Source organism: Macrobrachium rosenbergii, chromosome 54 (assembly GCF_040412425.1).
Source record: "Macrobrachium rosenbergii isolate ZJJX-2024 chromosome 54, ASM4041242v1, whole genome shotgun sequence".
In the NCBI taxonomy this organism is placed as follows: Eukaryota; Metazoa; Arthropoda; class Malacostraca; order Decapoda; family Palaemonidae; genus Macrobrachium; species Macrobrachium rosenbergii.
Window position 1 is genome coordinate 18,269,725 of NC_089794.1, and position 22,556 is coordinate 18,292,280.

A 22,556-nucleotide genomic window follows, 5' to 3' on the forward strand; every position below is an offset into this window, starting at 1 on the left:
ACAGTTGTTTTTGTGAAAAAAAAAGCAAATTTTTGGGACATTTGAGAAGTGTATGGTGTACTTGATCCTCACTTATTCATTATATAGATGCAAGTGGTTCTGCTCATATGGATGGATTACAGGAGAAAATACTGAATTGTGGGTTGGGTAAGCCTCAGATTAAAAACATTTTTATGAGGCCGTAATAATTATTTAATTTGAGAATCTGTTAACGATGTACCATGTGCAGTTGTTGGCAAAGATGTGATACATTCTGGGAGAATGTCAGATTATTCATTTGTTTTTACTGCTGAGGTGACAGCTGTAAAAGAAGCCTATTACATTAGGTGTAACAACTTTAACATTTAATCTGGTTCTTTTAGTTGTGTGTCATCTAAAGCAAATGAGTAATCTCCAGAAAATCGGGTCAGTTATGGGAAGGTGCCTCATAATGACATGAAAACCTGTTATATGTCAGTACATAAGTATGGCAAGGGAGGTGGGTCCCTCTCTCACTCCTAAATAACAAGAAATCAAAAAGATTCGAACAAATGTACAACCTAGGCCTTCATCTAATAACATTAATAGAAGTTACGAGACACATTTTTTTTGCCGTAGAATTGGCTACGCGTTATTGACTCAGTTTTTTATTGGAGAAAGAAAGTTGACTGTGTGTATGTGTCCATTGTCATGTTGGGCTGACAGTGGAACGCTTACTTGTAGATTGTAAGTTTTATCTTTAAAATATATAGATATATAGTCATATATAAACTGTTTCTTTTTATATTTAAATATAGTCATATATAAATGTTTCTTTTGTGTGTAAATTTATTTATTGTGTGTATGTAAACCTGTGTAAATGTATTTAATGTGTGTAGCTGTAAATGTTTATGTAGGTATGTATAAATCAGTTTTAAACTTTACTTTCATTCTTGCTCAGCCTGAAACCCCATGGTCTCAGTTCTAAGCCTATGGCCAAAATCCCATGTCCCATTCCATTCCATGGGAGAATCCAGCTAATTGTCAACTTGTAGTGGTATGTTTAGATACAAGTTTGTTCATTTCATGACAGTCAAGATGGTTGCATCTGGTCAGAGTCAGTCAGTTATAGAAAGGAAATACTGTACACTTTTGTCATGAGATAATGTAGCCAGTAACTTAGGAAGTGATAATGAAGTGGAAGATAATGAATCCCTGACATCTTTTAACCACAAGTAAAATATGGTCTTCTGCAACTACACTTACAAGGCAACTCCAAATGTAATTTAAAAGTAACAGAGGTTTAGAGTAATCAGACCTGTGCATTTATGTTTTCCATTACCCTGTGGAGATGAACAGTCTGGAGGTACCACTCCTAAAATCTCTGATCATCCACAAGTAAAGATTGATCTCTCTCACTGCATGAAGTAAGAGGTCTTTTTCATTGTTATTGATGGCGAAGGAAACTGTGGAAGTGTTTTGGCTACAAGTTTCAGTCTTTGCTAGGAACTGTGGAGCAAACAACATTCCCACTGACAACCAACATCTGGTTTGTGTGTGTGTGTGTGTTTGGGACTCTCCAAGACAGTGCTAAGTACCATTGGAAATATCCCAGTCACTGGATGAGCCTTTTCAGTGCCACTTGAGAACCCAGCTTGAGCCCGCAAATTTCGTAGACCTGGAAGAGGACAGATCTGTAACTCATTGTGGTGGAGATGGGCTGTAGCTTGTGTCAACACAGGAAGAAAAGCATTGGCAATTATAGGTTTCATGGGGTCAGTGAACCCAACTACAAAATCAGCTTTACTTGTCGATGTAGCGGTTGCTTGTTAAGATTCTGGGAGACCTTGCTATGACTGCAACTGCTTCCTCTACAACACCTGTTTACTCCAAGTTGGTAGGCTCCACCTTGATTTAGAGTGTTGAGGATCGGCTTCTGCTCCAGGGTCAATAACTGAGGTGTCACGAGATCAAGCTTAGGTCGGTGGTGTCACCCACCTCATTCATGACAGATGCCAGAAGCCACCAATTCCTCACATATACAACTATTTTTTTTTTTACCGGTGTCCAGCTGGCGCCAGGAGATTTATCCTAATGTTAAGACCACAGGTTTGTTAGTTATGAAAAATACAAATTAATTAAAAATTTGTCATTTTTACTTTAATCAGGTTCGTGAGTGTATGTTGAGTAACAAATTGCATTAAGTTGAGGTCCATTAAGTTATTGTGAACTTGTGGAGGATAGTCATTATATATGATGAAGATATGCCAAGGAACTAAAGCAGTCTAATTTAATTAATCAGTAAAATAGCATAAGAAAGAAAATTATGCTTTAATGCTATGGGAGACTACAGCACTGCCTCATTTTGCCAACATATGGCATGAGATGACTAATTGTAACATCTAAGATGACTCAGTTTTCACACGTGGCATATACTCTTGAGTCAGATTATGCCTAATTGGTGATTTAGTCAATCATGCAAACAGTGCTCATGTTCATGAGTATGATTGAAAGAAATAGGTTTCTTAAGTGTTCTCTAGTATACCAAGAGAGGGAAGTTTTATCAAGGATATGTAACCTTTTTATAATAGTACTCATTTCCAGCAGTTGTGTCAGGAATTAAGTGTTTACATATAATTTTTCTCATAACTGTCTCATTTTAAAAGAATGAATAAATTTGATACGAGAAGTTTTTTGTATTTTCCTTTCAGGTTTCTTGATATATCCCAAGCCAACAAAAAGTATGGGATGTTTGAGTCACCGGACACAGTCTTAGCGGATTTAGTGTCAAGCTTACCCAACTTAACTGGCCTTGATATCTCAGGCACAAATTTAGCTGGAGATGGAACTTTTGACGAGTACAGAGATTGCGATGATGTGAGTAGCATGGCAGTGGAGTTTTTATTGTTTTGTTTAGATTTTATCAAAGGTATACAAATGTATTCAGAAAGATTCTCATCACAGTTCATCACTTTTCAAGTTTTTGTCTGCTTTTCCCTTCATGAGAATAGACGTGGAACGAGTTTTCTCCACTCTCTTGTGTTGTACACACTTTGTGTCTGAATTCCAGTCTGCCATAGGTTTTTATGAGTGACCTTTTTTCACAATTCCTTGGACTTTTACACTGGTCTTTGCCCTGCTTCTTCCATACCTACTACTTCCCCCCCCCCCCCAATTCCACTTCTTCACCTTTTGTATCATACGCCCAAACTACCTCTCTCAACTGTTAAAATAATTTTTTATTCTCTCTGAATGCAGTTTCTCTGTTACATCACCATTTGTAATATAAATTTGCCTTTTCTAGTCAAGCCTTTTCAAAATCCCCATTTTGTTTGTCAGTACCCATGACTCATCGATAAAGTAGTACAGGCCTTATGCACATGTAGCTTTTTCTATTTACTTATGTAATACTTTTATTTGCCACTAGTCCAGCAGTCTCTTTCCACTTGACCCAGGCTGTTGCTACTTTCTCTTCTAAATCTTGCCCTTGCTATCCTGAGCATCTCTTGTGACACCATCAGTTACATTCGGTATAAACTCATTACTGAGTCCACCGTGACACTTTTCTCACAATATCCATGTGGCCACTTTCCTGCCTACTTTTTCCTTGGCTTCCTTTCCAATCATTTTAAGCTTTATTTTATATGTGTTGATTTTCAGACCTGTCCTCTTCACTCCACTCTTCCACTTTTTAAACATTTGTACAAATTTCTTCCTCCCTTTGCAGCTGCTGCCATTATTATGATAAATTGCAAAGACTCAAGATCAACATCAGTGCTTGTCTTAAGTTTTTCTGATACACTGTAACCCAAGACTGTTTCTTATGGTACTCTAACATAACTAGCTCATTGTGTCTTTCTGGTACCCACTGCCTTTTTAATATCCATCTATCAGCTTTTACATTGTCCCTCTATTTGCTGTTATATTGATTTTTAAGGGTAATATTTTTTACATAGTGCTTTGTGCAACTCACTTTAATGATACAAAGGTTGCCTAAGCCATTCCCTTTACCCTTATCTGCATCACTTTCTGCCTTTTACTGTTTTGGCCTCATCTGACCTAATTGTACAATTTCTTTGATTTTGTCTTGCTGTCATTACACCTTTCATGTGATGATTAATCCTTTTTGACAAGCTGCCTGAGAGTGAAGATATGGTGCTCAGTGGCCTTGTCAAACTTCATTACAGTTAAAAGAATAATTTCCTTGCTGTATTCCAAACTGTCAAATTCCTTCAACTTCATTTTTGCAGTTTCCATCCATCAGTCAGGAATGAAACCCTCGAAGCATTGGTTTAATTACAGGCAATTCTTTATAATATAAAAATGGTTAGAGTGTTTGCTGAATTCAGTTTCCTCTTTTGCAATCCCTTTTCTCCACAGAAACCTAAGGAATTCAATGGTATAATGGACACAGAAGACTTGTGTGACATACCCGGATTGAAGAGCCGAACAAATAACCCTTTCGAGTTTCTAGGCTTATATAACACAGCTTATGATGCATGCCATAGAAATCACATCCCTGCAAAAGTGGTAAGTGATATTGGGTCTTCTGATCTGCAATATTTTTTTTTATTCTTATTTCAATTTTGATATGTTAAATCTTTTGCATGAGCATTTTAATTTTTTAACAGACGTACATTGAGTATGTATGAAATACCCTCGATATTGAGAATTCAAATATTGTTATTCATTCCATAAATTGTAAAGCCAATATAACTTGGATTATGCTGAGTCCTTGAGCTTGTAGGCTTCAAAGAAAATGAAGATGCTGATAAAGCAGCCAAATGTGCATAAACTATGACTAGAGCAAATATACCAAATGATTGTTAAAAAGGTAAATCTGAAATAAAGTTTAGACTGTTGACTTGGGTACTTGGTGTTTAATGTAGACTAAAAAATGTGTTACTTTGTAATCTCTTTGCTCATTAACAGTATTATTAAGATCAACATTTAAGGAAGATATCAGTGTTATTAAATCAAATTTGATTTTTTGGTAATTATTTTAAATACAGTGATTTTATTCAGAAAATACATATAGCATACTATCCTTACTAGTTTGCCAAGTGCATCTTCATCTCATTGACAACAATTAGACATAGTTATATTCACTGAACATTATTGTGTCCTGTATTTTTGTATTTATGTTCAAGTACAGTAAAGTACAGACACCACCCTACTTACAAACATTCAGAGATACAAACACACGGGATCGTAAATTAAAATTGTTCAGAGCGCTCCCCGTTGCCACCCAGAAGTTCAAATTATGTTTTGCACACCTACTATGCACATACAGTAATGTATGTACAGTGTATGTTTTGGGATGAAAAGACGTACAGTACTGTATTGATTTTATATCATACTGTATTTAAAAAGGCATAAAGAGGACAGTAGCCAACTTACAAACAGTTCAACAAACGGCCATCCGGAGCGTAACTTGTTTGTAAGTAGGGTGGTGTCTGTGTACTTGAAAACTTGGTCCTTACTGAGTTTTTGTTTGAGTTTCTTTTCGTCTATGTAGGTTACTCATTATCTCGTAACATTCCAGGTGACGGGCGAAGCAAACGAAGAGCAGATTTTGGCAGCAACTGCTGCTTACCTTGATAGACCTGAGGTCCTCGTCAAAGCCTTGAATGAGCTCTTTCATATATTCAGATTTGAGACGTGTAACGATCAGCCCAGAGCTTTAAACCTAATTCTTCTTTCTATGATAAGACATAGGCATGAGAAACACATCCAAATATCTGGAAGGTGAGTGGGATGAACTTATTTATTCTCTAGCTTCTCATGAGTCACCTGCCTAGTCATTAGGGAGTTCTGTCTGTAGTAATAAGAAATTGGTGAGTTTTCATATAATAATTTCTTACTTAAACTTTTGGGTTCTGTTATAGTATTTTAATACTATGGTTTTCTCTGCTGGGGTAAACATTTGAATTCCAGTGAACCAGATTGCATAGCTTTGGAAAATTCAAGTAAATTCATGGTAGTGTTGATGAAGTATTGTTCATTGGTAGTTGTCTTTGCTTCTTGCTATTTTTTTTTTTTTTCTATAGATTTTGAAGCACATAAACTATATGGTCAGTGTTTGGCAGAAATTTTTGGCTGCCGGATTAGGTTGGTACAGTATTGTGTTTTGTAACCCAGCTCAGATGCAAGTTAGATTCTTGCTCTTGCTGTGAAACTTACCAGGCCACTATTTCTCTTCCCCGACCACAGTTACCTTTACAGTGACAATAATTTTCACCACACAAATATTCTACACAATTTCTGTTTTATGGCGTACAGTCAAGAGTGGGTTAGAGAGTCAACAAATACTGTGCACACTTTGTCAAAGGACACCCTGGGATGCTACTCTGAATGGATGCTCTAACCTTCTTTCTTTGTCAGATGTTAAGGGCCTGTGAGGAGCAGATCTGTTTTTTTTGCTGTGGGTTGAAGTATCTTAGTTATGCCTTGACACATGAGTGGCATGGAAAAGTTAATTATGTTTTACTTTTAAATTTAACTTTTATAAAACCATTACAGATTTAGTAAATGATTCCTGTGGTGTTCATATTTTAGATTTTTCAGAATACATTTCTCATAAATGTATGTTTTTATTAACTTTGAGAATTTTGTTGCAAATATTATAGTATACTGTGGTCTGTAATACAAAATAACTTGAGGCTTATTGTAATATGTGTTGGCTTTTAGTTAGCATTGGCATGTCTTTCCAAATAATGTATGAGGCTGTTGTATTTACAGCGCATCACTGTTCTACATAGCAAAGAGTGAGGAGAAGAATAGCTTAAGTGTACGAGCCCGACAGAAGATGATAACAGTTTTGCTCGATGCTATGGAAACTCATATAGATGACTCGACAATGATGCGTAACGGCTGCCTCACGCTCTGTCAGTTTAAGATACCCCAGCATGTGGTGAGTCAAGTTAATATCACTAGTTCTTTTCTTTCTCACAGGGGGTGAGGAAGTTGAATAAATCTGTACACCATGTTGATACTTTTGATGTCATTATAATTTTTTATGCAGTAAAGTCATTTATTTTTTTTCCCTGCCTTTAAGCAGTTGTTTGAGTATCGTCGCTTAGTTAAGCTGCTTCTGAGATTGATTCGAGGGAGAGGTGATGGTGACGATTTCGTTCGGCGCATTGCCATCTATCTCTTAAATTCCTTGGCGTGTCAGGTTGACGGAGAGCAGAAGGAGCTAGTTGGGGACCTTGGTGCTATTGAGGTAAGGAGAACTGAATATGAATGTTAATGTATAAGAGTCTTTGTAATTTTACTTCTGTAAGAATGAATGAGTGGCTCCATTAAACATTGCTTCTCAAGGTGTGCATACAACTTAGTATAGCAGATTCAAATAGCCTTTTTCCCTCATCCAGACAGCTACCATCATTGAGACCTTTAAAGTATACACTAAACAAGATCTTAGGAGAGTGGCAGTTTTTGTTGGCTGTTCAGCACTAAGACTGATCAGAGAGTGTGGTCTCTATCAGAGCAAAGTGAATGATGGAAAGAAGTGCTCAAGATTAAAGGCTGTGGAGGCAGACAGTCAGAGAGGGCTTTGATGTTTGAATAGAGGTAGAGGATAAGAGGTCTGTTAGTTGATTAACCCTAGTACACACCACAAGCAGTAGTGCTCAGTGTAGCCATTGGTTCATTTATTCATTCATATAATCATTTAATTAAAAATTGAGAGGACCCTAATGAGATGTTATTTCAACAGACAATGTTGAAGTTAATAAGTGATCGCCTGCAACGACAGTTGCATGATGATGTGCTTGAAATAGCATGGTCGGCAATGTGGAATGTGACTGATGAAACTCCCATTAATTGCCAGCGTTTTCTAGATGGCCAGGGCATGACCTACTTCCAAAAGTGTCTTAAGGTAAGGAAAGGATATTTCATTGTCTTGAAAGTCAATTTAAACTTAGAATTATTATTATTATTATTATTTATTATTATTATTATTATTATAAGAATTATTATTATTATTATTGTTATTATTATTATTATTATTATTGTTATTATTATTATTATTATTATTATTATTATTATTATTAGTCAGACTCGAAGTCCATAATGGAGGCTAAAATGAGAGTTAGTAATATCATAAAATAAAGACGAGACATCCAATTAGGAAGAAACAGAGAAAGGATGAAAAGTGAAACAGAAAGCAAATATCTCCTTAAATTGATTTGTTTGGCCTGAATCTTACCTACTGTTAAAGTTAGCTTACATGTCAGTGCTGTAGGTGCGATCAGCATTCAAAAAGAAAGCGGGGAAAGAACACTTGGCTGACCCAGATAGACTTTCTAGTTCATGTATTCTTCACCAGGTGTGTGTTGAATGTTTCTGTTTCAGTTGGAATTCATCTAGCCCTCTTGAAGGCTGGTGTGTGTAAAATGCTTTCATTCTAGTCAGAAGTCTCCTTGCTACCTTGAAGGCCAGTGCATCTATGCATTCGTAGAATATTTTGGCTGTGTTGTGACCTCATTTTCTTTTCTTTAGAATGTCCTCTGCAGGAAGCAGTAAAAATAAGATATTAGGTTCTGCCAAAATGAATTTAGTGTTAATAGGAAGTATTTAGCAAAACTTTAGTCATACTGTTGGTACTGGCTATAGGGCAGGGATTGTGAGTCATACTGTTTGTACTGGCTGTAGGGGCAGGGAATGTGATTTCAACCTGAAGTGTGAGGAATGTTTGAGTGGTTGGATGAGGTAATGAAAAAAACTGTTCTCATTCAGTTGAGGAAAGAAGAATTGATAAACTCAAACAGGATGTTTTTTTATTTTAACTTCGTGTAGATCAGGAAACATGGTGGAACAGCGTCCCCTTTGATGTTTCATTTAGCAGAGAACCTGCTTCTGTGGACAGAAGCCAGGAATATTGTTCTGCTTCCTCAATTTGTTCCAGGAAGGAACAGTATTCTAACAGACCAGAAAGGACCAGATGCTACCGACAAATTGGTGCCTGAACCTACACATCTGTCAGACTATGTGGAGACTTCTGGCAGCTCCGAATATAGACCTCTTTGCGATGACCCAGAACAAGCTGCCAGTTCACTGTTCCCCTTTCCAGGACCCTCGGGCTTGGGCAGTAGAAGCCTTTCTTCAAGAATGGTTGGTTCTGGATGTGTATACATATTTGTTTGGTATTTTAATAAAGATACTGAACAAACTTGGGGGAATCTCTGAACACCAAAATGACCCATGTGGCTCCGTGCTGGCTGCAAAATAAATAGTTTCCAGATCTGCTTCCCTTAGCCAAAGATCTCCCTTGAACCCTTTCCTGCAAGAGAGATCTCAAACAACCAAACAACTACACCTTGTGAGATTCCACCAAAACCTTCACGTGGTTCAGCTAACTCTTTGGGGACTTATCAACTGTCTCCTGTGAGCTCAAGGCTTTTCAAGAGTGTCTCTGAGTCAAGAAGACACTCAACCATTAAGTTAAATCAGCAGCATCGGGCACTCTACTAATCATGGTGTTTGTCTAAAGGGATTTTCTGCACCTATACCTCTGTAAAGAATGTAGTTAAGTTTTCTGTTTCCATAGACATGCAAAAAAATCTGTCCATCCAGGTTATTAACCAGTATACTGTAGGTTGATGCTCTCTTTTGTATTACAAGAAACCAGCTAGACATTGCTAATGATCTGGATCTCAAGAAAGTCACCAGATCTTTAGAGAATGAAATCCCTGAGATGTCGTGTCAACCTCTTTCTTGGAACTTGGGATGTGGTCTTAAAGTTTTTATATGTGGAGCCTTTCAGACCTTAAAAAAAAGGCTTGTTTAAAGCGCTTAACAATGAAAGTTCTCATTTTTGGTAGTGCTGGCTGCTGCGAAGAGGGTGAGTGAACTCCAAGCCTTGTTCAGTAATTGGGATGCTGTTATTTTTCTTCCCTGGTTAAGAGTTAGGAATGAATTTAAGGCAAAATCACTACCTAGAGTTGTTAAAATCTTGGGCTTGGCTTTATTAGTGAGAAATGACAAAGCTCTCTTGTGCCTTGTGAGAACAATTAGAATTTACTTAGAAAGATTCAAACCTTTCAGAGGTGAGGTTAAACATTTATACAGTATTGTGGTGTTAGGAGGCCGAACATTCCCATGTTCAAGAATGCTATACCCTTTTTGTTTGTTGCCTGGTTAAGTCAGGTCATGAGAAACAACCCTGATTTTATACTTTTACCTAAGGATAAAATTCATGTCGGATACAGTGAGTACATCATTAATTTTATCAGGAATTTTTGTTTAGATGTAGTTAACACAGCGCAATGGAGGTGTAATTAAGTTTTTCCCTCTCTTTATTTGAGAGATGTAAGTTTTCTTTTAAGAATTGCAAAGCTCTTAGTTCTCTATATGTGGTTGGGACAGTCTTTTCCTGAACCAGTTTAGAGAGTAGCTTTCCTCACTGTCTTTCATTTTTAAATCCTGGGTTTGAGTTTTTGGGAGCATGAAGGTGCATTGTATGTATAAGAGCATACCTTTGTATCTTTAGGTATCTCCCTCTCCTTAACTCATCTACATGAGGAACTTCCATAATTTCACTTATGAATTTCCCATATGATATAATTTCTCACTCTGTCCTGTAGCCTGACTCCAAATATTTTTTATTTTCAAATCAAGAGAATTTTCATAGATATAATTTCATTTTCATACCATGATTCATTTTTGGATTTAACCCATATTTTCCAGGAATTCCCAGATAAGCACGAGTTGCTACGGAATATGATGGGCCTTCTCGGCAACGTAGCTGAAGTTAAGGAATTGAGGCCACGCCTCATGACTCCTGAGCTTATGACTACTTTTGCTGACCTTCTAGACTCAAATTCAGATGGTATCGAGGTAAAGTATAATTTTAGTGAATCTTCACAGTGCTTAATTTTAGATAGTTTTTCATACTATATTCCAAGTGTAATAGAATTATAAAGCACTCCATGTCTGAAAACATTAGGGAATTGAGGACATACGAGTTTATTGCTTTGGGTAAATTTTCTTGCAAATCCCCAGAAAGTTCAAATTTGGAAGATTGTGGTGAAGTAAATTTCATTGTGATTGTGTGTTCAAGGGTGATTAGGAATGTCTATATTCAGTCTTTTATGTAACAAGAAAAGACTTTGCAAGATGATTGTTAACTGAGAATTTGTGTAGTGAGTTCAAACAGCTTTGTTAAAAGGATCCCAGAAGTTTATGATTCTTGAAGAAGAGGGATGAATATTGTCTATGTATTGGTGTTTCATGTGTTTGGATAAATGACATTATTGATACCTGAAAAATGGTAAAAGGTAGTTCTTGAAGAGTGATGTGTTTACGCTTGCCATGACGTGGGTAATGTGCATGTTATTCCAACCTAAATAAGCTATGGCTGCAAGCACAGTGTTTGACGGGACTATGATAATGATACATTTTCTTTATTGATAATGATACATTTTCTCTGTAAATTTTTACCATAATAACTAGGCAAGGATTTTTTAGAGGAATAAATAATTTGACTGCGTGTTATTTTGTTTAGGCAACACAGCTTTGTATAAAATCTTGTTTGTATCAGTTGAAGTAGTTTGCTTTACTTGCAGGTTCTTCATTGAGAGTGGTGTAGTTTGGGTTTAACTAAACCATTCTGTTTTACAGGTTAGTTACAATGCAGCAGGGGTTTTATCACACATTGCAAGTGGCGGAGTTGAATCCTGGACTATAAAAAAGCCCACGAGAGCTGAAGTGTTAGAGAGGATGGTTGCAGCTATTGAGAGATGGGATTTGAAGTCCAAGAGAAACATTAATTACAGGTTTGTCAGTGCTCAAGAGATTTATTTCTGCATTTGATTCATTTTTAAGAAAATCCAGATGTAAAGTACTGTACTTGGAAGCGCTGTAAAAATGGTTAGGTAGATCTTGCTTGATTCTGTCAAGATCAAACTATTACCTGTACATTTAAGTGAAACTCTTGTAGACAAGATTTATAAACAGATGGAGTGGTTAAGGTTTTGAAGTAACAAACTCTTATTGATATGTTGACCAACAAATCTGTGGAATTGATCAGCCTTAATTTGGAGAAAATCCATCTTTAATACTCATATGTAAAAAAGCATGTGGCTTTAGTTTTATGGATGCTTTTTGTGAGAATATTTTAAATTTTATTTATTTCCAAACAAAGATTATTTGAATAGTGTCTGGTAAGTTTCTCATGCAAAGTTCCATGGGGCATCAGCCATCAATCCTTATAATGCATTATTAATTTATGCCTTTGAGTACTTAAATCCCCAGATATTAGAGATTGTTTAGTATTGCCTTTTTAAGTTTTTGCTCCTTTGTTATTCACTTTAGGTTTTCAGTTCATCCTTTTGTCCATTTTATTTTCAGCTTTTTCTGTGCTGTTAAATGCCTAGAGAATGACATCTGGCACTTTTTCTTTATTTAGGGTTACTTACAGTCAAATTTTTCTTTGGGTGGTAACACAGGCAGAATTGTATTTTATGCCAAGAGAAAGACAAACAGTGATTTTTCTCCATTTAGGATTATTTGTAGCAATTTTTCTTAGTTTTTTATATGGTACTGATAAATTGACAGGTCGACTGGTTCAGGTAGTTGGCACTTGTTAATTTGATAGCTAGCACCCATTTGATTTTTCACAAACTAGGCATTTTCCTTCCCTTACTTGTTATACAGGTACCTATAATTGCACAATGATTTCTCTCGAAGTATTTGTAGATCCAAAATAGGTGCAGAAAACTGTGTAATGCACTCAAGTGAAAAATATTGTATTGAGGCTATGCTAGGCTAGATTAATGATTGGCTCATTGAAAAGTTTATTGCTTAGGCTATGATAAGTGGCTTTATGGCCTAGGCTTATCGTAGGCTGTACTTTAAAGCTATTAAAATAAACAATAGAAAACAAGTCAGTCCATTAAATTGGTGGATTCCTGAGGGAAGAGTAGACTAGCTTTTGGAAACTGATTACTTTTGGGAAGTTAAGGAACTGTTACTATTATTTCCAGAGTCTGTGTACTCTGCTCCTTTGAATTTGCATATTTCAATATTTACAGTTGTTTCATCTGCAGTTAAGTTGAAAATTCTTTGGAGTTTTGCAGTCATATATAAGACTAATTTATGAGTCACGTTGGCTACAAATGTAACAAGAAATAAAAAAGTTTAGTAGGCCATGAATGCATAAGGCCTTCTTAATCTGTAGGAACAACAGGCATATACTGTTCATGAAAATCTACTTATTGCAAAGTTTCTGTTAAGACTAAGACAAGTTGATGATTTACTGCTAGAGCCATGAACCCTGTGTTGCTCTCTCAACTCCAGGGACTCCGAGAGTCACCAGTGGTTTGGGCCTCTGTTGCAACTGAGCCATCCCTCATGAATTATGACTTTCTATTATGAGTTGTGGGTTGATAACTTAACAGATGTCATTTTAAAAATCAAAAACGAATTTTTTTGTACAAACCCACTACTTTACAATACCAAGCACCTTCCGTCCATCCCCACTTCCCTTGCAGTCTTCCACATCACACATAAGTGACACCTGATTGTTGGTTCACCTGGAGAACAGTTGGCATTTGTCAGCTTACTTGTATGCACATGCTTGTTTGCTACCATTTTCGCTGTGAAGGAAATACATCTGGGATGTCGACCACAGGTGCACATATGACAAGTGTAGTAGATTTGTATGAAAAAATTTACTTTAAAATAAAAAATACTTCTATGCTATTAATACATTGGCAGTTGATATCCAGTTCCATTTAAGTTTATAAGGTGTAGTTACATTTCATAGGTTTCTGGATGAATTTTTCCTTTAATAAATCAGATTTGATTTCATGCAACATATTCTCTGTAAATTAGTCCAATCTATGTCTTTAACTTATTTGAAAAATATAGTAGTAATTAACTTATTTGAAAAATATAGTAGTAATTTTATTAGCTCTAAAATAATGGTTTGGTGTTTCCACAGATCCTTTGAGCCAATCCTGAGGCTTCTGGAAGTGTACCATACACCACAGTGTCAACATTGGGCAGCTTGGGCGCTTGCAAATCTTACAAGAGTCTATCGTAAGTCTTGTGCAGTATTAATTTTTAACAGGGAAAATATCTCTAGTTGTGGTACACTTAGCTCACAACCAAGTCAATTCATTTTTCAACACCAGGACAAGGAAGGAATTATTTAAGAATGTATTTGTAGAAACTCAGTCTTTGTTAACTAGCTGCCTGATTTCATTTAAGATAGTTTTTCATCTCCGACCGGCCAGTGGAGAACAAGAGGAATTTGTTTCTGGTGACAGAAATTCATTTCTCGCTATAATGTGGTTCAGATTCCACAATAAGCTGTAGGTCCCGTTGCTAGGTAACCAATTGGTTCTTAGCCACGTAAAAATAAATCTAATCCTTCGGGCCAGCCCTAGGAGAGCTGTTAATCAGCTCAGTGGTCTGGTTAAACTAAGATATACTTAACTTAAGTTGCTCTTGATCCCTGAAGAATTGTGATTGTTGTTGAATGTTCAGTTGTATAACTTGTGAAAATAATGTTTCTAATGAAATTTAATAGACAAACATTCAACAAAAAATAGATACATAACATACATGATTTGTCAAGTTTTGCCCTAGTTTGTAGTTTGCTTATGCATTTTTCCTCTTTCCTGTTCATCACTGAGTATAGTAATCTGAGGAAATGATGGCATTAAAATTACCCAGGCAACTGAGTAAATATTTACAGTGTATACAAAGAAGAATACTATTTTCTAATGCATAGTAATTTTTTTCTATACGAGCCCTCTGTAAGGGGGTTACAGCTTGCAGTTCAGTGTCCCTTGAACAGGACACCATAAATGTTCTTGAGATAGTTTGCAGTCCCAGATTGCATACCTCAGTATTGCTTCATTTTCCATCTCATTTATGCACACATCCTTGGGGTTAGTCATACGAAGCAAGGAATGAGTCAAGGTCTGATTAAAATGCTCTTCCTTAATAATCAAAATAATAAAAATACGTTTCATAATAATGATCATAATTAACAGTGTGCATTGCTCTAAAGTAGATTTATAGAGTGGATCTCTTTACATTTCCTCCTTTGCAGCTGATAAATATTGTTCATTAGTGGAAGAGGAGGGTGGTATCCAATTGCTGGAGGCCCTCTTGAAGTCTTCAAAACCCTACAAGAGAATCCAGAGCTTAGCAAGGATTGTTATTTACCAGTGCCAATACTATAAGGTAATATAGGCATTTTTTAACAGTACTTGTTCTTATGGTTTTGCATTTCAGTTTTCCTTTTTCCTTTTGGGTATTATTTTTTCAAATTGCAAAGTAGGGAGTACTGAAGGATTTTAGGTGTGTCCCTTTAGTCACAAGCTTTTTTTTTTTTTTCTCTTGCGTTTCTTTGGGTCTCCTCCCACTTGGCCGTCCAACTTCTTTAATTTGTCTTGTTCCAATTTTCACCTCCCAGTTAACCCTTAAACGCCGAGCCTCTATTTACAAAAGTGTCTACCGTATGCCGGTGGCATTTGGGAGTTAGCGCCGAAGCGGAAAAAAAGTTTTTAAAAAAAATCACAGCATGCTTAGTTTTTAAGATTAAGAGTTCATTTATGGCTCCTTTTTTTGTCATTGCCTGAAATATAGTATGCAACCATCAGAAATTAAAAAAAGTATCATTATCATATATAAATATTGAAATATATGACAGCGCAAAAAAAAATTTCATATATAATTGTATACAAATCGCGCTGTGAGCAAAACGGTTAAAGCTAATGAGTTATTTTTTTTCTTTGTATTGTACACTAAATTGCAATGATTTTGGTATATAACAAATTGTAAAACGATCAAAGCAACACAGGGAAAATATTATCACAAAATGATGCATGAATTTGTAATGCCCGGACGTAAAAAAAAGTTTTTTTTAAAAATCCACCATAAATCGAAATATTGTGCTAGAGACTTCCCGTTTGTTGCAAAATGAAGGTAATTGATTGAATATTACTAGACTGTAAGTGTTTTAGCTTACAATTGCAGTTTTCGACCATTTCGGTTGAGTTGAAGTTGACTGAAGGTCGAATTTTTTCTATTTATTGTGATTTATATGAAAATATTTCAAAACTGATAAAAGTTACAACCATGAGTTAGTTTTTGTTGCATTCTACATGGAATTACGCACATTTTCATATGTAAAACTTTATGTAACGACTAATATAAAACGGTGCAAACATTACGACAAAGTGACGAAAGAATTTCTGAGATGTTCGGCCAAGTTACCGCGCGCAGACGTAAGGAAAAAGTTTTTTTCAAAAATTCACCATAAATTGAAATATTGCTAGAGACTTCCAATTTGTTGCAAAATGTAGGTAAATGATTGAATATTACTAGAATGTAAGTTTTTTAGCTTACAATTGCGTTTTTCGACCATTTTGGTCGAGTCAAAGTTGACCGAAGGTTGAAATTTTGGCACTTATCGTGATTTATATGAAAATATTTCCAAACTGATAAAAGCTACAACCATGGGTTGTTTTTTGTTGTATTTTACATGAAATTGTGCACATTTTCATATATAAAACTCTATGTAACGGCTAATATAAAATGGTGCAAAAATTATGACAAAATGACGAAAGAATTTCTGAAATTTTCGGCCGAGTTACCGCGCAGACGTAGGGAAAAAGTTTTTTCAAAAATTCACCATAAATCGAAATATTGTGCTAGAGACTTCCAATTTGTTGCAAAATGAAGGTAAATGATTTAATATTACTAGAATGTAAGAGTTTTAGCTTACAATTGCGTTTTTCGACTATTTCGGTCGAGTCAAAGTTGACTGAAGGTTGAAATTTTTTGTAGTCGACATACGGTACGTCCACTCGTCACCTGACAGACAATTTTAGTCAACTTATGATACGTCCAGTCGGCGTTTAAGGGTTAAAAACAAAAATTTTATGGCCAGCAGTGGAAAAGTCTACAGGTGTGGCTAAGTGGTCTCATTAAATTATTTTTGGATAATTAGTGATAATGGTAATCAGTATTCCCCAATCAACTTAATCCTCATCTAATGCTATATCCTGTTCCCCAGTTATTGAAACTTTATTCTTTTATGACTATAGTTTTCTCTTTGGTAAAGAACAGTAGGTCTTTTGAGGGTGACTTATTTTCCATATTACTTTCTGGGACCTCTTGTGAGAGTATTTCCTGCTGAGATTTTAAGTTTGTCTGCATGGAGATGTTTATTTTTCATTACCATCATCTTTATGTTTACATATCAGAATTTTGTTTTATGGATTAGATATGAAATAAATTCATTACACTCATCTATGTGTCGTGTTTTAGCATGGTATGCAAGGTAAACTGTCTTTTATAACCTACTTTTATCTTGGGCTCTTTCTACCAGTCGTATGGTCCAGGTCTTTGTCTTTCTCTATCTCCCCACAATTTTCTGGACCTTCCCAGTGATCTTCATTCTGCAACTTCACAGGTTTACTTTTCTTCTGACTAACTGCATTCCATCTTCGTAACATTTCGCTGATTTCTTCCCACCCCTTCTCCTCATATGTTCGAATCATGTAAATCTCTGAGGTCTTTGTTATGTTTTTAATGTTTAAAAAGAAAATAGGTTAAAACGTTAAGTTTAGAGAGATTTCTGTTCCTTATGGAGACTAGTTAGTAGATAATAGTTACTGCATAGTTCACAGTTTTAGTTACATATCTTGGGCTTTGTTTCAGGACAATGGATCACTAGACGACATGGAACTTGACACAGAGTGTTAGCGCAGTACTTACACAGCTCAACCAAAGGATTTAAGTTTATAAGTAATTAGTGAATTTTGTCGGTTGGGATTTGTGAGTAAGTCTCTTGTATTTATTTTATGAATTGCTGTGGATTTATATTACCATTCTTCTTCTTCCTTACTCAAGTTAATTCATTTCATCTTGGATGTAGACTTTTCTGTGAGGAACTGGATTCTATTTCAGTCTTTTTAACTGTTACCTCAGTGTCATTACTCCAAGTTATCACCCCCACTTGTTGTTATAAGGTAAGGGTCAGTTCTCTTTTGTAATATTTTGATAATCTCTACCAGCTTAAAGAAAGATGTGATAATTGCGCAAAATTCTGCAAGTTCAAAAAGTTATGCAAAACTTTTGTCATCTCTGAAAAGAGTGTTTATACATTAAAGTATCCTGGAGCATTTTAGTTGGTCTAAGAGCAGCATTCTGTTCTGGGAGAATATTTGGATATGCATCTGTAAAGAGCATTCAGGTGTTTTGGATCATGTTAACTGTGTGTGGCATTTTTATTTTCTTGTTAGAGCTCCACCCATATTCTATTTATAGGTTTGTTATTTCTTTTGAGTGGGAAAAAAATGTCTAGAGCATTTCTAGTGATTACAAGCATGACCTCATGTATGTTTTCAATGAGGAAGTTTTCCAATTTGAGTTTGCAGCTAAGGGAAAATATATGCTGGAACTGAAATCATGCTCTCTAGCTCGTAACCTTAACGCATCATTTTTTAGCAGTTTGTAGAGTCTGCGGTATAGCTTCCTGTACCAAGTGTGACTGCTTCAATTATACACAGAATATAAAGAAAGAATTTTGGAAATTGCCTTTTTATTATGAATATGTATTCCTACCTTCATCAGCACAGTATATATTGTAAAACATCTCCATGAATATGATCCAGTGTTGTGTTTTTTTTCTGCTTATATTATCAGAGACCAGCTTCTGTAAACACAAGCTAATTAGAGCAAGCATACAGTTTAATGCTTCTTTGATCCCTTGTACCATATTTGCTCGGAAAGATGTGCCATTCACTTGTCTATATCTTGTACAATAATCGCTTAAACTTGTGATGTCATACATGAACTCCAGATGGAAACTTTTCTTTATACCTTTAACTTTGAATTATAGATTTCACTGATACTTTGACCTTTTTTACCACCGGGTTCTTTGTATCAGTAATTTGATTGCTTGGCGAATTCGCTTAAGTTTCATCCATACGTATTTGAGGGTTTTAAATAACTTTAGCTTAAAGCCATTCCAGATAGTGGAAAAACCATATAAAAAAATTGGTCAGTGTTTGTAAGTTCAGAGATGCGCATTAATGCACCACATTGTGTATAGTGTAACAAATTGACAGACGAGTTACAGGAAAATATATGATGTGTCACAGTCACCAAGACCTCATGTTTTACATGACAGTTAAGTTGATGATATACCAAGATATGCCCAGGAGAGGAAATCCTATGCCAATATGAGGGGGATAGGAAGTAGAGGTGAATTTTTATTTGATGGATTTGTGATGTCAGTGTATTTGCAAATATATGTAACAGAATGGTTTTGACGTGTTTATTAAGTCTTTCTGTTTTTTAATTTAGGTAGGAGTTTCTGAGATAGTTATAACGTTTTATAGTACTAGAAGTGCATTTTTCGTTTGTGATATTCAGAAATGAAGACTTAATTTACCTGTTTCAGTCTTCTCCCCTTTGAAATGAGTTTAGCTTGCCCTTTGAAAAACTTAAAATACTGTACAGTATAACAATCTACAGAACAGTAATATACAAATATAGGAGCACAGAAATTTTCTCAGTATATTTTTCAGTACAGTACATGACAATCTTAATTTCATACAAAATGTAATACATGTATGTATGGGTGTGTGGTATTTACACTATGAAAATGTTTTTATAATGTTACACTGCTACACCACAGCTCTTGTATTTTTTTTTTTTTTTGTATGAATACAGGTATGGACTGCTTAACGTCCATTCATAATATGTCTATTGTCCCAGAAGCTTACACTAAAATTGAAAATTATTGATCGCCTAACTGCTTTCCAGTATCTCCCACTAAGGTAAAAATTAAATTCAGTCAGTGCAATAAAAGCGTGATAGACTTTATTTTATGAGTAAAATTGCTATGCGGTGACAATAGTTATCAGTGGTAGCCTAGTTTAGGCCCACAGGATTTCTTAAGCCAAACATATGGGAAACAGGCAGTTGTCCTGTAAGCATAATTTTCTAATTTAAAAGTCCATAAAAAAGAAAGCAAATTGAGCCAGTTTCATTGAATCTGAACAATGGTGTTAATTGGATTTTAGGTGGTATTGTAAAACAGCTGTTTTAATTGAAAACATTTTGTAGTCTAGTATCAGCAGTTAACATCAATTGTATTATACAAAAGAGAAGTAGGCTTGCTCTCTCTCTCGGAATCTTAAAGAACAGATGTAGGCATTTTCTCTGCCTCAATGTGAATCATAATCACGTTGCTATGAACAGAAAATATGCTCCTTTTATTCAGTGTTACTCATGTCACATGGTAAATAGTTATTTTCAGTCTTAAAAATTTATAATAGAGCATTAAGTTGGTTCTTGTATATTGTTTACCAAAGCACAAGCTCTAAATAAATACAGAGAGAGGGATACCTTTTCTCCAAATCTGTATAATTGAACATTGAGTTGGTTCTTGATATTGTGTACCTAAGCATGATCAAAATAAAAACAGAGGGCTATCTTTTCTCCAAATCAAAGTGACTTTCTATGGATGGGAAGTAGATTTGGAAGTAGTTGACAAAATTGACAGTTACAAAACATCAAGGTAAGCCAAGGCATGAATGGTCTAGTGTGTACCAGACCAGTTAACCATTTTAACACTATGTGAATAATATATAGTGAGTGCTGTATATTCTAAGATTATAATTGAATTAAAGGTGTACTGAGATGATATTATTCGTCTTTCAGTACATTCCATTAAATAAGACTTAATTGGTTAAGTCAGTTGATCAGGTATAAATGAATGATCTGGACTGCTGTGAATCTTTGATGAGCTTTTTATATTTTATGTCAAATGTATAGTGTGTAATTTTTATTTTTGGGCAATGTATTGTTAGTGCATTCTAATAGTTTACAAGTTCATTTCATTCTATAACTTATTTTATATGAAACAAATATTTGCATGCCTTGAGGATAATATGTAGACCATCAAGTTTGGTTTCATTGGTAAAAGTAGGATATGTTTACAATTTCTTACTTGAAAACAAAACTTTGAAACACTTGATAAAGTCACTTAAAACATGAAAATTTTGTATGATTATCAAAAAAAAAGTGTGGATTTTCTTCATGATTTCATTACTTTTTATGTTTGGGTGCAGATTCACCCAAGACACTTTTTTTAACAAAATAAAACCGTGACAAATCTCTTTCATAAAATGATAGCATAAAGAATTGCATTTAGTATGGTTTTGAAACACTTAATGCACTAAGAGGTGAAATTCCTTCAGTACTGGTTACACTAAACTCCCCAGTAGGCATTGACTGCACTAAACATCCTTATGTATCTGCATCTGTTGATGCTGTCTTATAGTATGCTGTGATACAGTATTTTTCCATCATTTCTTATTTCATATAATACTGTTTGGGTTTCCATATCAAAATTCCAATGATATACAAATTTTGGAAAATCTGAGGCTGATAAGGCAGCAGGCGGTGCGTATGCTATGCAGCTGCGGTCATGATGTGCATTCCACATATGTTTTATGTTGAACGAAAAAGTATTTTAAAAAAGTACAGTTTATACAATCATATGAAATATATGCTATGTAGCTGCGGTCATGATGTGCATTCCACATACGTTTTATGTTGAACAAGAAAATATTTTAAAGTACATTTTATACAGTCATATGAAATACAGTATTGACGGCATACATATGGAAATATATATATAACAGCTGGTGATGATTTCGTCAATGTGGCTATAATTTGCAAGTAAATCTCATCAATTATTGTTTTCTGTATGTACTACTAAAATGTACAGTAACACTGTACATTGCTTTTACAGTATTCTTTTTATCACATATTTCCTTTCATGAATGCAAAACAACTATTTGCAAATGTTTTAGCATGTAGCTCCAGTCATGAAGGACTTTATACTGTATACAATTTATATATTTCATATTACTCAAAGATGTATAGTGTAAAACATGCGCATTGTGGGAGATTACTCGCGATATAGGCATACAGTACTGAAGTAGCAGCTAATGAATATAAACAATGACAACATATCATCAGAGTGTGGTTTACAGTACTAACTTTCTCCATGCATGAATGCAGACTCAGGTAGTTTATTTCAGTATCTGTTACATTACTTTTATTGTATTGTATTTTTTATTTTCATATTTTTCATGCAGTAACTTTTTAAAAATTGCAGAACAACGAAACACAAATGTTGATGAAGCTGCCATTCATATTTGAAGCCTAGGCTATGTAGCTACAGTCTTAATGCACATCACAGTGTACAGTATGTATATTTTTTATTCAAGATGTTTTCATTAAAGTTTGCACATTGTTAGGTTTTGAGAAGTAGAGTACTGTACAGCATTTTGGCTATTTAGTTTGTAAAAGAAAAGTGTGTGTATGTAGTAACAGATTTGCTCTGAATAGTACCCTTAAGTGGTGTTTGCTGAATGCGTAATTTGTTTAACATCGTGCTCTCCAGAACATATCCCGGATGTTAAGCAGCACATACCTGTACTGCAATACATAATACTAGGATCAGTTCATTCTTTGTTCAAAGGTAGTTCAGAGAGTTATTTGTTACCTGCTGGTCTGCTGTAATAGTTTTCATGAGATATGGATTTTCTTAG

General features: G+C 35.2%; 1 protein-coding gene across 6 annotated transcripts in view; it reads left to right on the forward strand.

Annotated features, from left to right (window-relative positions):
- LOC136834806 (protein zer-1 homolog) overlaps positions 1-18,838 on the forward strand; it is an 86,787-nt gene extending 67,949 nt beyond the window's left edge. For 4 of the 6 annotated variants that reach the window (XM_067097533.1, XM_067097534.1, XM_067097532.1 and 1 more), the window contains 11 exons: positions 2,670-2,835; positions 4,339-4,488; positions 5,504-5,706; positions 6,700-6,871; positions 7,019-7,183; positions 7,679-7,840; positions 10,651-10,800; positions 11,584-11,738; positions 13,907-14,004; positions 15,026-15,159; positions 17,644-18,838. In XM_067097533.1, coding sequence (XP_066953634.1) covers positions 2,670-2,835; positions 4,339-4,488; positions 5,504-5,706; positions 6,700-6,871; positions 7,019-7,183; positions 7,679-7,840; positions 10,651-10,800; positions 11,584-11,738; positions 13,907-14,004; positions 15,026-15,159; positions 17,644-17,688 — 1,600 coding nt within the window. In that variant the 3' untranslated portion in view covers positions 17,689-18,838. Of the gene's footprint in view, positions 1-2,669; positions 2,836-4,338; positions 4,489-5,503; positions 5,707-6,699; positions 6,872-7,015; positions 7,184-7,678; positions 7,841-10,650; positions 10,801-11,583; positions 11,739-13,906; positions 14,005-15,025; positions 15,160-17,643 lie in introns of all 6 variants that reach the window. The other 2 variants (XM_067097531.1, XM_067097530.1) reach the window with 1 other exon arrangement.
- Positions 18,839-22,556: the final 3,718 nt, after the last annotated feature.